This window comes from Saccostrea echinata, unplaced genomic scaffold, assembly GCF_033153115.1.
Source record: "Saccostrea echinata isolate AGI-Se365-2 ecotype Australia unplaced genomic scaffold, CSIRO_AGI_Sech_v1 ptg000014l, whole genome shotgun sequence".
Taxonomy (NCBI): domain Eukaryota; kingdom Metazoa; phylum Mollusca; class Bivalvia; order Ostreida; family Ostreidae; genus Saccostrea; species Saccostrea echinata.
This window is the reverse complement of record NW_026889763.1, coordinates 16,677,556-16,693,603: the sequence shown is the minus strand read 5'-3', so window position 1 is coordinate 16,693,603 and position 16,048 is coordinate 16,677,556. Positions and strand designations below refer to the sequence as shown.

General features: G+C 33.5%; 2 protein-coding genes across 2 annotated transcripts; both read right to left on the bottom strand.

The window, feature by feature from the left end:
- Positions 1 to 270: 270 nt before the first annotated feature.
- On the bottom strand, positions 271 to 4,074 carry LOC133187300 (forkhead box protein N4-like). The gene is made up of 2 exons (XM_061322663.1): positions 3,871 to 4,074; positions 271 to 1,814 (listed from the first exon to the last, which is right to left on the bottom strand). Exons 1-2 carry the CDS (start codon positions 3,941 to 3,943, stop codon positions 511 to 513), a joined length of 1,377 nt encoding a protein of 458 aa, XP_061178647.1. The 5' UTR covers positions 3,944 to 4,074; the 3' UTR covers positions 271 to 510.
- A 1,158-nt stretch (positions 4,075 to 5,232) lies between these two features.
- Positions 5,233 to 15,860, bottom strand: LOC133187299 (transmembrane 7 superfamily member 3-like). The gene is made up of 10 exons (XM_061322661.1): positions 15,776 to 15,860; positions 13,358 to 13,654; positions 11,568 to 11,851; positions 10,105 to 10,294; positions 9,862 to 9,945; positions 8,133 to 8,213; positions 7,779 to 7,931; positions 7,600 to 7,697; positions 6,886 to 7,048; positions 5,233 to 6,675 (listed from the first exon to the last, which is right to left on the bottom strand). The coding sequence occupies exons 1-10, from the start codon at positions 15,837 to 15,839 to the stop codon at positions 6,410 to 6,412; spliced, it is 1,680 nt and encodes a 559-aa protein (XP_061178645.1). The 5' UTR covers positions 15,840 to 15,860; the 3' UTR covers positions 5,233 to 6,409.
- Positions 15,861 to 16,048: the final 188 nt, after the last annotated feature.

Sequence of the window (16,048 nt, the reverse complement as noted above, 5' to 3'; positions counted from 1 at the left end):
CATGGGCCTCTTGTTGAAATTATTTCCTATTTTTAATACCTTAAAAAAATATCTAAAAAGCTGTCCACCAAAGAGTGAACAAAATTTCTTTTTCTCCCCCGATTTATTCTATATGAATTTATGATTTATTCTGAATACTGCTATTTTATTGTGAAATGTAATTCACTTAATGTACCTTAATTGTGAAGAGAATGATTACAGGCATTCAGGCCTGCTATTAGATCCTTTTCATGCAATGAATGGAATATTTCTTTACAAAAACAAATCATGCAAAAATACTACTTTATTACTCTTGGAAATCTCATATAGATCATTAAAAAGTACAAAACAATCTGACACATTTAAAATATTTACACAATAAATGAAACATTGTCTTTTAAAAAGCGTATATGTATCAAGAAATTAAAAAATTGAAGGTGAATTAATGTACAATTTCTATACAATATTTCAGTAAAAGATATAAAAATTCAAGCACTCTTTTCCCCAGTTAAAAACATCTTGTAATTAGCACTAAAAGCAAAATTCCTGGTTTCCGCCAGAATCGTAATGATAGCTGTATTGATACAAGGGAGGTAATCCAAAATTGAACCCATTCTCTTCTCCAAACGCTGGGTATGGATAAAGTGAATTGTGATGGTATGCAAGTGGCTGTGACGTCATAACAGGATTGTATGGAGGCGGTGGTCTGTATCCATGCGGTGTCGAATACGCAACGTGCATGGAGATTTTGGAAGATTCGTCTGGCATTTCTTGCGGATCGGTTGCTAATATTGGAGATAAATTCAGAGGACTGACGTTCCGTAAGTCGGGTAACTCGGGCGTTTTTCTGTCGTCTTGATTACTGCTTTGTCCCAAATACGTTATATTATTGGTGACAGGTGATGACGTCTGTGTCAAGTCACTTTCTTTTTTCAACAGGAGATTGAGGGAGTGTTCGATTATATTTGCGTCTGTCAGAGAGATGTCGGCGCTGGTGTTGGAAAGGAAAACATCAGAAACAATACCACTGTCATCCTTGGCACTGGTGTTGGCACTGCGGTTGGTATCGGTCAAATTAAGAACCTTTGTCGTTGATGCATCTTCCTCTGTGGTTTTTGACTCTCCCATTATCGCTTGACTGACGTGAACATTTTCTTCTGAGACGACAGCTTGTTTGTCTGTCGACATGACGTTTCGGTCCTGTTCCAAATTTCGTCTCTCAAAATAGCTCCCCCTCTGAAATATTTCCTCTCTGCTGGGTATTTTACAAAGCTGTTCCTCAAATATTTCCCCTGGTCGACTGCTGCGGGAAAGTATTCTCCTAAATGCCGTCAACTTTCTCTCCAAGTAGATAGCCACCTGTCCCCAAAACTGCCCTGCATTGAGGCTGTAGTAGCCAAACTCCATTTTTCTGTCGGATGATGGACGATAGTCACCTCGAGCGAAACTGATAATACTGGAAGGTACAAGGCACCACAGATATGTTGCTTTTTGGAGCTTCTTAGTCACAGCGACACCTCGCCCTACAGAGATTTTGGAGAAACATTTAGTCTTGGATAAACTGTGTCTGACGGCATTCTTCCAATGTTGACTACTTGACGTCCGGAAGAACGCGAAACGAGCCTGGATATATTTGTAGATTTCTCCAATAGGTAGGCAGAAGTTCGGCGATCGTAGGATAGCCAGAAACACCAGTTCGCTGTAAGAATAACTAGGCTTGGTAGAGGGATCGTCCTCTGGGTTTAGGCGCTCGTATAGGCGCACAAAGTCGTTCATCACTTGCCGAAGCTGGAGCTCTGCAGCCGAGTAGGTCTCTTTTTCTGCTTCTTCCTCATCTGTAAAGAGAATAAATGAAACCTTTATGAGGAAGATAAATGTGCTAAAATGTAATTTTGAACAGTCTTGGATATGGAATAGAGTCAGAAATTTAAGATGCAATCCAGTCATGTGACATTTTTAAATGATCAGAAAATATAGACCCCGTCCAGTAGCACCTTTATATACCCCCCTCCTCCCTGGTACAGGTACAGGTGGAAAAAAAATATTTCCTTTGGACGGATTTTTTTTTCATGAGAGCGAAAAGGTGGCAATTTCATGTTAAAACCAACTATGGTTAATTTTAAAATACTCTTTGTTATTTGTATATCTAAAAGATATAAACTGACCACTTAAATTCAGAAATCAGTTTTGGCTGGCTATTTGTAGACAATAACATTCATGAATTCCTTTCATGTTATCGCGACTGGTGTTTACCTTCTGTTACTATCCAATAATTTATTGCATGCAAAATAATTCGCCAAAATGAAATAACAAAATTCTGCCCAAATGAAATTGTAACAAAATTCCGCCCAAATGAAAGAACTCCGTCCAAATGAAACGCACCCTCCTCTCAGTTCCAAAACAAAAAAACGACCCCCCCCCCCAAAAAAAAGGGTATAAGCACAAATCAGATTTTCTTGCTGGTGCATAGCTTCATCTTATATTTTTCAGTATTTTTTTTCCTCCATTGTCAGATTATAATGAAATTCGGTCGGAACTTTTCTCATTACTTGAGAGTTTTAAATATATATATATATATATATATATATATATATATATATATATATATATATATATATATATATATATATATATATATATATATATATATATATATATATGTACATGTGCAGTGTACATAATAAATGAAAGCAACACAGTTGGCACGAGTTTAGTTTCAAATGGAGTAGTTATGAAATATAGATACATTTGCAGCACTTAATAGACATGGGGGTTTTACTTTAGCTTGAAATATACAAATTCTTTAATTTAAAAAAATCTAAAAACTTTATGTCAGTGTTTAAGGACATACGCAACGTACCTTACCTACTGATAATTTTTCAAGATATTTTTAATTTAAGATTATAGTGCCATCAGATGTTCGTAGACAAAAAAGCAGCATGCATTACCAGGGGTTTTGAAAAGATATCAATTGATGAAAATTCTTGTACAATTCAAAGAAAAATATACAAAAATTACTAAACATATGTTCTAGATGTTTTGTTTATCCAAACTTGTTTTAGAAGAAGTGTACAACCGCATATATAGACATTTAAATGTAGCACACAGTTCCTTTAAGTATCGGAACTCTTCAACTCCAGAGAAAAAGACAATAAAGTTCAAACTACGTTGCGTATGTCCTTAAGTTTAAGATTTTTATGAAACGTCTATGGAATATATGAAATTGAATTAGAGACCTGGTACATAATACTAAGAAATCCTACAGCTATTTCTCTTGTAATAACTGCATGATGCCCATAAAAGGTTATTATTTTCAATGCCTTAAACTTTGGTTGCGACTAACATTTCATGTATGAAGTTGCATCAGTCTTCTGCGATATTATAATTTGTTCCGACATTATTGAAACTGTAAAAAAATATATCTCTATATATATATAAATAAATATCTTATTTCAGTAGTTTTTAGGTGATATGTCACTGACACTTGTTTTTGTGATAAAAGTTTATTCCCAAAGTATATTTACAATATTGGATAAAACGATGTGTTTCAATTTAACAAATTTACTAAACAATAAGACTAAATACGCCTATGCTTTACTCATTTCGACAATTTTTTTTTTTTTTTTTTTTTTTTTTTTTTTTTTTTTTTTTTTTTGTATTTCGTCTCCCTTCATCGTAGGTTCTGAATTTTAAGATGTTAAACGTGAACTGAATTTCAGACAGCCTCAATGGTTAAAAAAAGTACAAAATATGCCGTTTTTCTAAGTTTGTAGACTGAATTATGTATAAATTAAATAATGGTATTGGGATAAAATTTCCCTTTACAACTGCATATTGAAACTTTTTTCTACTGCTTTTTCATAATTATAATCGTTAATACGCAAAGAATACCTCGCAGAGTGTTCGCATGTTTTGCCGCCGGTTCCTCGAAGTTCTCGGAATTCTCTCGTTTTCTCTTCATCATCGTCTCAAAAAGTTCACTCAAAGCCTCAGACTTTGGCAGAATTCATTCGTCTTCTCGTGTCAAAGTAAAAGTTTCTTTTGGTCCGAATTTGAATTTCTCAAAACTATAAGATAAGAATGTCAGTTTGTTTGCTCCGTAGACTGAGTTTTAGTTGACATCGTGAGCTCAAATCTCACGTGCGCCGCAACGACCCGTGTCAACATACACGATAACGTACTGGTCAACATTGCTCAATCCATGGTGGCGTGTTTAATAGGTTACCGTTAACCAATTAAGAAAACAATGACAAATTAGGAATTTTATAACAAATTCAAATGTAAACTATCAAATAAAAGAAATTCACACGGGGAAAATACATAGGTTCATTGGAGTATATAATAAGCGTTTTTTTTTCTTTCTTTCTTTCTTTTTTTTTTTTTAATTCTGTTTCGTGAATAAAAATCGAGTCTTAGTTTGACATTCATTTGAAAGAAAAAATCTCACTCAATTTGTCAATAAATAAAAGTTTATATGGTTAATTGTATTATACTTCTTTCTGAACGCATAAATTATCTTTAATCTCGATGCCTAAATTTTGTAAACGACAACAATTACTCGTTTAATTACAAAAAACATCCCTTGTCATAAATTAAAACACCCAACGAAAAAAAAACCCATTATAATGCAGATTTTTAATACAATTTATTTTTTCCTTAATTTGTCCTATGTTTTTCAAATTTATTATATTGACAGCCGCCTTGAACCATTCATTAAAATGACTGAATTCACTGTGTTTACACTTCAACTGTTTTATCGCTCCCATCTCCACATTTAATGAATCTAGAAGAATTTTTTTATGTAGTGACCTTTTTCACATCTTTATTTCTAAATGGGTGTTTCAGAATAACTGGATGCAATAAAATTATGCAGAGATGAATTTGTACATATTTATATTCACTTACAGAAAATCCTGTTTTAAACAACGCAATAATTTTACGGCGTTTCTGATATTGTCTTAATCTTAATCATGCATGTTCAATAAAAGGAGAAAAAAAAGATTATTCATGATTTATTAAATAAATTATAAACAAAATCAATGTGAAATAAAAAATGCACAAATATAAAAATTCATTTACAATGCAGATAGTGTGAGACAATTGTTAATTACAAATTACATCCCCTTTCTAATAATTTAAAAAATTAATAGAATATATTGCAACATGGAGAAATATGAAACATAGTCCAATAAGTTTTGATTAGTAATACTGATTTATCAGAATCTCTCTCTCCACCCCCCCCCCCCCCCTCACATTCCATTAAATTCAATATTACAATCATGTTAAAAAAATAAACAAATACAATAAATATTCTTTCTATTGTACTGAGTATTGGTTGACAGCAAACCTACTGGTACATATCACAGAAATGAAGGAACATAAGTCCCTAGTGTCATGATTGTGTATATTAAGTATGTTTGAGCATTTCTAACAGTGACTAAGAATCACTCCTTGCCTGTCTACAACATGTGAATGTGTTTTATCATAGTGACTCAACTCTCATTTTTGTGTACTAGTAATCTCCTTATTAGTCCCCCTACTGGTGAAATTGGAGGGGGCTATAGGTTTCCTCCTCGTCTGTCCGTCTGTCTGTCCATCCATGTCTGTTTCCCTTGGTTTTCAAAACTTTTTTTCTTGCAAATATCGAGCTGATTTTTGGTATGTGAGTGTCCCTTGATGAGTTGAAGACCCAATTAGCATTTCATTTAGCTTCAATGACTTTTTAATGGAATTGTGGCCTTTTTAATTTTCAAGTTTTAATTTAATTTACACTTGTATTGCTTATGCAAAACTCTAAGAATGTTTGTTAGAGGGCTGGGTGGTTGTGGTCATTTTCAGACTATATTGATCTCCTTTAGAAGAAGAGCTCCATATAAAAATATACAAAAATGATGAAATTTTAAAACTTAAATGTATGAAATTTTTCTTTGCCAAATGACAGTTGACAGCTTAAGATATCATATCTAAAAAATTAAGTTATATCTGATGGTTAATTTGTTGACCCCCAGCCTCCTTAACTCTTCATTTGATAATAAATATTATATATATTAGATTATTTACAAAAATTATATCTAGAAGACGCTGAGAGGTGACGTTGAGCCCATTTTTTTTTTTTCAGGAAACTCTTATTTTCCTTTTTCTCTTGTACATGTATGTGCTTTAAAATAACAAATTTCCTATTTTGACAAGATTTTAGAGAATACTTGTAATTATCAAATCAAATTAATTTACACGTATTTTTGATTGTATTGTCTCTCAGATCAGTTTTCTTTTTGATTATAGCAGAGCATAATATTAACATTTATATAAGAAGCTTACATCAGTACATGTTAATGCATTACTATAGCAAATGCAGACTGACAAACAACATGTCGATTGAGACAAAAATAGGAATAGTGAGGAGTTGTCTCCCTTCATCATGCCAGTACACTTATGTGGGGGCTGCTAAAACCCTCTCTCTGTGGTGTCGGATATTCCTTGTCTGTCTGAGGAGGGGTGACCGCTCATCAGGTTCCCTGTCAGAATCCCCCTCCGAATCCACATTGTACCGGGCTGGTACCTGGTTATATTCTGGTTGGACTTTTTTCCCACATCTTCTGGAACTTTGTGGAAAGTCTGGCTTGTTCCAGTCACGATAAAACTGCACGAACGCTCCAAAGACACAGAACAAAAACCAGGCACAGCTTAGGATTATCTCTGAAACAAGACCATGCAGTATACCCAAAGAAATGAAACTGCTTCATAATAATACTCCATTTAAAACACCAGATAAAAATCTTATCTACTTTTTGCAAAACATTTTCTTGATAAAGAACATGTGCATCTCAAAAAACAAATCTCAAAAAAAGTTTCTAACATAAACATAGGGACAACACAATATGCTGTAAATGATGATATATAGTATACCTGGCAAGAGAAAGGGTCCAGTGTTAATGACATTAATGTAATCAAAATCTGTGGAGTGTCTGATAGAGTTGACAACGATGTACTTCATTCCAGTGTGGAGGAAGATATCGGGAACCAAAATAATTAGATAGGATCCAATGAATGCACACGATAAAATGTTCAGCTGAAAAAAAAAATAAAAATACATCACAGGTACTTGTGGACATGCCCCACCCCACCCCCCACCCCCCGATATTCAACCCCGAGGTTTGTTGGACATTTTTTTCACAAATTATATTTATTACACTTATTCATCATGTGTACCATAGGAAAAAATTGTGAAAACCCCAAAATAATCGTTCCATACAAAAATACCCCACTATAGAGAGATCTCTCTTATAATGTATAGTGGGGTATTTTTGTGTGGAACGATTATTTTGGGTTTTTCACGATTTTTTCCTATGGTACACATGACGAATAAGTGTAATAAATATAATTTGTGAAAAAAATGTCCATCAAACCTTGGGGTTGAATAACGGGGGGGGGGGGGGGGGGGGGGGGGGATGTTCCTGTCCACAAGTACCTGTGAAATACATGTATTACAAATACATATATTACAAATATATCAATTAATAAATGTATTAAAAATCCTTCTGACAGTTGATTTAGGAGAGAGAGAGAGTTCAAATACATTACTTTTGGCCTTAAAAAGTGTTTTTGTAAAAATATAATTACCACTTTAGTGTAAGCCAGAATAAAGACAGGAATAGCCAGGACTCCGCAGGTGAAAGCCATACCATAATTAAAGGAACTGTCCCAGTACGACAGATTACCTGTTAAAAGTAGACAAGATCTGTACAAATACATACGTACCATTGAAGTAAATGCCTCTACTGTTCAAAGTTAACTCTCACCAAACTTTGTGTAGAAGACAATGCTGGAGATGATGTATCCTGCTACCAGTCCAGAAAATAGAACCGAGAGAGCAGGTGCCCCCACAAGCTCGTACATCCCCACCCAGAAGACAGCACATACTACACTCAGAATGACCATAACGACAAGCACAACTGGAAAATAATCAAACATTCAATAATATAAGAGGCTGAAATAAAATATTTTATGAATTTGTCACCATTTTATTGAAATCAAATATTGGGGATGTTCATAAGCAAAATCTTTGAAAAAAGATGTTTTAATGTGTCTGAATATCATGTGCATAATAATTTGAAATGTTTACATTAATTAAGATTGCATTTAATGATTTGTACCTGTATCACTTTGGCTGGAATATAGACACTGTACACTGTAGAAAATGATGCAAAATCCCAGGAAGGCACAAAAAAAGTTACCTGTAATAGAAAATATCTATCTTATAAGTGACCATAAACAGAACAGTCCTAAATTATTACCTTACAGGTATCATACCTTTATAAAGCTACCTCTAATAAAAAGTTACCTGTAACAGAACATATCTGCCTTATAAAGTTACTTTAAACAAAACAGTCCTCAATTACTGTAACATCTCTAATTTTTGTGGGGTTTAATTTTCACGGTATTTGAGGTATGAAGAGACCCATGAATTCATGTCCATCACCAAATGTAAAATATCATATACAAAACTACCCAACACTTCTCAAACCACAAAATCAAATCCCCTCAAACCAATAGTTTTTCCTCAAGCTTCTAAAATTTGACCCCACGAAAATATGATTTTACAGTATTACCTAATACTAGTAACATACTTTTATAAAGCTTCCTCAAACAGAAAGTTACCTGTTATAGAACATAACTACTCTATAAAGCTACCTTCAACTAAATGGTCCACTAAATTATTCTTACAGGTAAAAATAACAATCCAAACTTATAAGGCTTCCACTAATAGTGAGTTAACTTGGAACATTCCTACCTTACAAGGTATGTTAAACAACTATAAAAGTTATCTATGTATCAAAAATATTCTGCCTTATAAAGTTACCTATGACAGAACTATTCTGCCTCGTGATCAACACATTCCTTGGCCAAAATTGATCACTAATGATCCAATATTCAGGTTATTTACATTTTGGATACAGAAGAGTCATCTCCCCTTTACTTGACAATTTCTGGTCCTTTTCATCTATTCTATATAATTTACAACACTAAAATTGGATCACTAATGATCCAATATTCAGGTTATTTACATTTTGGATACAGAAGAGTCATCTCCCCTCTACATCTATTCTATATAATTTACAACATTAATACCTAGATATATAACAATAATCATTATTCATTATACATAACAACAATCACGAGAACTAAACATCTTCTGTATAAGCCTTTTATACATAGAGTTAACCAATATCATTTGAATTTAGTGTACAAAAACATGTACTATAAATCAATTGTTTTGGGGAGAACTTTATTTTCCCATAATTATGTAAGACATTCTGCTTGGGAAAATTTCACTCTTGCTTACATTTGTATTTTTAAAGATTATAATTAAAGCTAGCATAATAGTCAAAATTTTCTCTTGCTTATAAATACAAAGTAACCATCTCTCAAAAATAAGGTGTAGTCACAAAAATTAGATGATCTACAGCATATAATAGACAACTGAATGTTAATTTCATATTTTTTTAGCTCCCTGTCTAAACAATCCAATAGCTTTAATATATAACATTAACTTAATAATTAAACCATTGAAATAACTGATCAGGAGTTTGGTACCAGTATAAATGTTACATATACAGGTATATAAATTTGTTATAGAGTGATTCCACTGAAGAGGTAATTTTGGATAAATTTGGTATTTTGGAGTCTCATCTTCCAAACGTTTATGAATATGTTACTTTAAAACTCATTATACTTTTAACAAGTGCATTATACCTCCTCAAGACCTCTAAAAAATCTACCTAGCTTTACACGTAAATCTTACCGGTTCTAAAAATCTACCTATCTTTACAAGTAAGTCTTACTGGTTCTAAAAATCTACCTATGTTTACACATAAATCTTACCGGTTCTAAATAATCTGTGTCCCAGAAAAGTTAGGAAGACTCCAGCTATCCCCAGTAGAACTGCAGTTATCATCCAGAATACACCTGTATAGGAAATTGAGAAAGGTAACCACAGAAATGTGGAGATTTAACAATTATTGACAGCTTATGAACTACAAAGTGCTAATAATGCTTTTTGAATGCCTAATTATAATTAACAAGGCTTCTGTAAATGTTAGATTTTTTGGGGTACCATTTACTGACCATACATTTTACAGCCATCCCTTTGTTGTAAATTACAGCTGTATGTGACCTTAGGGAAATATGCTGCCATGGTAACACCTGATGGGGTCGTTGCCTTGACAATCATATTATACACTGCCCCTGTTCCTGTGTATGATGAGGCCAGAAATTCTGGTTTTTGTACAGTGGCTTTATTTTTTGTTTTAGCAAGCTGAAATTAAACATTTGTAATTAAAGATTCATATAGATCTAGAAATTGATTTAGAATGGTTGTTTTAGATCCATTGTAACATCATAATAAGATTTTTCATGTACTTTATAAAATCCGAAAATTTACACAGAAAATCATCATTTTAATACAATTTCTTTTTGTGTAAGTGTGAGCCAGAAAAAAAATATCAGAATCTGTAGGGAAGCATATAAATGCTGCCTTAAGAAAGGGAAGCATATAAATGCTGCCTTAAAAAAGGGAAGTTTATAAATGCTGCCTTAAAAAAGGGAAGTGTATATATGCTGCCTTAAGAAAGGAAGCATATAGTTTCTGCCACAAGAGGTCCAATTCTTCTCTTCTTGATTGTTAAATACTGTACGAGATGTGTACTTAAAAAGTGGGCTTCATATTTTAGCGGCTTTGGCGCAGACAACAATGCGTTAATTCATGAATACCATTAATAAATCATAAATAAATACAACACATGGCTTAGACGTGTGTAACGCTAATTCCTGATTATGCCAACCACTCCATACCCAGTGATTGCACTAAATTTTGAATACGTCAATTTATGTACACGTACAGTATAAGTTGTCTAACAAACCAAAAAACAAATTTACAACAGGATCTGGGCTTTGCAGAAGATATTTGTCATTGAAAATTATCAGGCCAGGCACAAAATCAGCTTAAAAAAATACATATATATAAAAGTACTAATAACCTCTATCTTCCTGAATCAATAAATCTAACCCTTAATTTGATCCACCTCTAATTAGAACTGGGTAAAAATCAGCAACTAGAAGTGAATACTGAAGACTCTCTATACACTAAAGGGAAATGGTTTTTGACATTCACTGAAGACTCTCTATACACTAAAGGGAAATGGTTTTTGACATTCAATGAGAAAAATACATAGTATAAAGGTGTTAATATTGAGCTTGTGCTTATATGTTTCATTTTCAACATGAGGTACCAGGTAATTACCCCTAGGAAAAATGTTCCAAGGCAATGAAGTATTAGTGAACAGAAATCACTGTTGCTTACCAAAGTGGAGAAAATACATGTAAATAAAGTGTTCCATTAATTTGTTTTGGCCTATTCAATTAATATTCTAAGATTGTTTGAATTTATTTCATATTGAGTAATACCCTGTAGATTTCAATTTGGTATATTTTTTTATCGAAGGGCAGATTACTCTAATTGAGTAAAAAAATATCACAGATTCGGAACTGTTTAGTGTGCAGTGTATAAAACACATGAAAATCTTCTTTACCAGGACACCATTAGCCAAAACATCTTCAGCTGTCATCATTTGTTTCAATGTTGAAAAGTACTCCCCTGTCGTAAAATCATTCTCAGATAGGTATTTGACATAGATGTTGTATTCTAACATATCCTGGAAAGATCTATCTTCACAATCAGGCTGGGCAGATCTATTCCTCAGAGGGATGTTGGACCACTGGAATTCTACTAGATTCTTGGTGGTGGTGTAAGAGACATGAAGATTGGCATCAACCTCCAAGGAAAACTCTAGATTACAACCACCAACTAGGGGCTCTGTGTAAAATAGAGAAATCCAGATTACATCCATCAACCAGGGGCTCTGTAAAATAGGGAAGAATCTAGATAACATCAACAACTAGGTGCTCTGTAAAATAGAGAAATCCAGATTACATCCATCAACCAGGGGCTCTGTAAAACAGGGAAGAATCTAGATAACGTCAACAACTCAGCACTCTGTAAAATAGAGAAATCCAGATTACATCCATCAACCAGGGGCTCTGTAAAACAGGGAAGAATCTAGATAACATCAACAACTAGGTGCTCTGTAAAATAGAGAAATCCCGATTACATCCATAAACCAGGAGCTCTGTAAAATAGGGAAAAATCCAGATAACATCAGCAACTAGGTACTCTGTAAAATAGAGAAATCCAGATTACATCCATCAACCAGGAGCTCTGTAAAATAGGAAAGAATCCAGATAACATCAACAATTAAGGGCACTGTAAAATAAGGGAGAAATCCAGATTGTAGCTACCAACGTAGGACTTTGCAAAATAAGAAGAAATCCAGATTACAGCTACCATTATGGAGTATTTAATAAGAAACAGTTTAATTTTATGGTATATGGCTTACAGAATACCATACCATAGATGCAATTTTAAAGCAATATGAGCTGCATCTTTGATGTTGGAAATTTTTTTGTTGTAAAAATGTAATTAACTATTTCAATGGCAGGGAAAAAGAAGGTTTAAAAACTTCTGCTGTTCATATTAGCGATGGAAGAACTATTTTTAAGCTTTTATTGAAGCAGAATTACATTATTGTCTCCTGCACAATATTAATTCCTTATATAATACTATATATGCGATTGTACAGAAGTTTTTCTTATAGAACAGTGATCCAAAGGTCGTGAGTTTGAATCTCGGCCATGACTGACTTAAGTCAATAAAAAATAGGTAGCAACTGTTCCTTTGCCAAGCACTCGGCACTTTGAAGTGAAAGTTGCGGGTCTTTGGATGAGACTTTAAAAACTGAGGCCCCGTGTCACGGCAGGCGTTGGTACGATAAAGATCCCTCACTGTTCGATGGCCCTGAATGTCGAGTAAAGGTCTAAATTTGAAGCCCTTCACCGGTATATGGTGACGTTTCTATATGTCACTGAGTGAAAAATTCTTGAATGGGACATAAAACAACATACAATGAATCAATCTCCTAAAACAACTTTTAAGTGTAATTGATCATAAACGTTTAAATTACATACAAATTTAACAAAACAGCACATTTTAACAGCAAAATAAAATTCTCAAAAATGCAGCACATATTACATTTTAAACACTGAATACAGTGGAGCCTTGCAAATCTGGATGCAAATAATAATCTGGATAATTCATCTTCCAGACAAATTTTTGGAAAACAGAATTAATATTTCTATCTACAAATTATAAAAGGTCTGCTTCAGTAATCTGGATGCTTCATTAATTCAGACAATTTGCTTGGGAACACCCAGACTTATGAGGCTCCACTGTATATATTCATCATTTATGATCTTTAAACCTTACCATTTTTTGACATCAAGAAAACTGCCAGAAGAACTTGCACATCTTCGCTATGGTTAGACAGAAGGTACCAAGTCACTCCTGTCTGAGTGGGTTGCAGAACAGAGACAATTCCAATGTCTACCCCAGTCAAAGACTTCCCCACCCTTGGTGTAGGAGTGGAAGACAGGGTGACATTTTTGATTTGGGAATGAACTTGACATGTTACATAACTAATGTCTGCACTCACATTCCCCAAAGTTACAGAATTATTGCTCTGTCCTTTAATGTTTACCAAAACTGGTTGATTCAGTTTGACATCTGGAATAAAAATCAAAACAGGAATTAAAAGAAACAGTATCAATATCAGAGTGCTTTAATTTTTTCTGTGAGTTGACTGTGGCAGTGTCTGGGTGGTTGTTTTGATAATATAGATCTAACACGGGGGTCCCCATCTCTGACAGGTCAAACCGAAGACTTTTAAAAATGTAACGGAAAGGCCAATTGCTCAGCTATTTGAATCTTTCTAGCAGTTTGGTTCTGTCTTTACTTTAAATGTTGAACTGTAATGTCCAGCATCTGTTATCTTTTTTTTTAATTTTAATTATGGAATTAATGAGAACCACTAAATAAACAGCTTTAAAACCTCCGGTCACTATCTTACCATGCATTACAAAATCACCCCTTAAAACCACCCCTCAAAAACAGCCCTTAAAACCTCCTGTCACTATCTTACCATACATTACAAAATCACCCCTTAAAACCACCCCTCAAAAACAGCCCTTAAAACCTCCGGTCACTATCTTACCATGCATTACAAAATCACCCCTTAAAACCACCCCTGAAAAACAGCCCTTAAAACCTGTCACTATCTTACCATGAATTACAAAATCACCCCTTAAAACCGCCCCTCAAAAACAGCCCTTAAAACCTCCGGTCACTATCTTACCATACATTACAAAATCACCCCTTAAAACCACCCCTCAAAAACAGCCCTTAAAACCTCCTGTCGCTATCTTACCATACATTACAAAATCACAATCCTTTTGGATAATAATTTAACAACTGATCATAATGACATGATAAAGAACCTTCAATATTAAATCAATATAATTGCAGACATCTGTATTTGGGATTTATTGACAACAACCCATGAGGTCAGGGCAAGCAAGAGATTTTCTAAGATAATCAAAACTAAAAATTAATTCTTTAAGCTGAATAGCTGATTTTGTTCTGACAAATTTTCCCTTTTTGGATTAGCTATCACCATCAAGGAAGTACAATGACGTGTATTATACATGTACATGTTGGATACCCAGGAATTTTAGTTCACTCACATATACATGTATGCTACATGGTTTCTTTCCCCCCCCCCTCCCCCCCCCCCCAAAAAAAATATCATTTTGAAGATCTATATTAATACTGAAGTGAAAATTTATTATGCAAGTTGCATGCAACGAATATATAAGAACATAACCCTATTAGCTATTCATAACACTGAATTAGTGGGAAGTTGTGATTTTTGGACATTCATTTTCCTTGAGAGTAGTCAAGCAAAATGCCAGGTGGTGAATTCTACTTGTAATACTTCCCTGGTGTATGACATCTTTCGAACAAGGTAAATACAATTTCTGTATGGTTATAGAAAACTATTTTTACCAAGATTGTTTTTATTTATATTTATTTATATTTTGTACACTTGCATGTATGTATGTACTTTAGTATGTGTTTTAGTAATCTTGAAAACACACTGTATTTTTCATTTTGTATGTAACATGGTTGTATGCCAACATGTTTGGTGAATCAATAAATAAATTGAAATTGAATATATTGCCCAGTATCTTAACATGTTTAAAAATAGGAAAATTATTGACTTTACATTGTAACCACTTTTACTCACAGACACTTACTAGCTTACCTACAGATCAATCTTTAGATAATAATAATAGGTTGTTTGATTACCTCCCTGTTGTTTACATATAGTTTGGTTCTATATTCATCATATATTTTCTGGTATTTATAAATTATGGCAATATTTACTTATTAATGGCAACATATATAGTAAATATGTTTATTTTAAATGCACCCCTTTTGGTCAACTTTTATTTTATGTTATACTAATACAGAGAAACAGATTGTTGAGAGGAGTAAAATCCTTCCTAACTGAAATCAGGTTAGATTATTTCCCTTGAGTCACTGACAGCTGTATGTGGTAGGCTACACCTCTAACTTGATTATATGAAATCTAGGAGGTAATCAAGCAAATTCCATTAAATATTAATCATAGAATGGAGAAAGAATACTGGAAAATGACATTTGACCTAGGAAGAAGTATTCCAGTAAACTAAATCTAGTCCAATAATTTTAACAGTATCTAAAATACAAGACATATGTATGCATTCTATAGGAGATAAATTCTTAAACCTAGGAATTATACTTTACCAATTGCACTGAAAACAGTTGTCAATAGGATGGTTAATGGAATAAATTTTACCACAACAGACATTATCCCATCAGTGAAAGTGAAAGTAGGAGCTGATTATCTTTAGTTTACACGAATGCTAGTGAAATTGTGTTTTTGGTCATCTCTAGTTTATTCAGTAATTTCAGAGAAAACGAAACATTAAATACCCAAATTCAAATACAGCAAACACTTCTTAATTTATATCATTAAATAATGAGCATTTTACATGACAAACTCTATTTTTATTTCCG

Bases quoted from the DNA above. Each gene is read 5' to 3' on its own strand.
- LOC133187300 (XM_061322663.1), bottom strand. From the start codon at position 3,943: ATGATGAAGAGAAAACGAGAGAATTCCGAGAACTTCGAGGAACCGGCG. The intron at 1,815-3,870 runs GTATTCTTTGCG...TTCTCTTTACAG, and splicing joins ACATGCGAACACTCTGCGAG to ATGAGGAAGAAGCAGAAAAA.
- LOC133187299 (XM_061322661.1), bottom strand. From the start codon at position 15,839: ATGTCTGTTGTGGTAAAATTTATTCCATTAACCATCCTATTGACAACT. The intron at 7,049-7,599 runs GTAATTATATTT...TTTTTTTTTCAG, and splicing joins TTCTGGCTTACACTAAAGTG to CTGAACATTTTATCGTGTGC. The intron at 6,676-6,885 runs GTATACTATATA...GTCTTGTTTCAG, and splicing joins TGGACCCTTTCTCTTGCCAG to AGATAATCCTAAGCTGTGCC.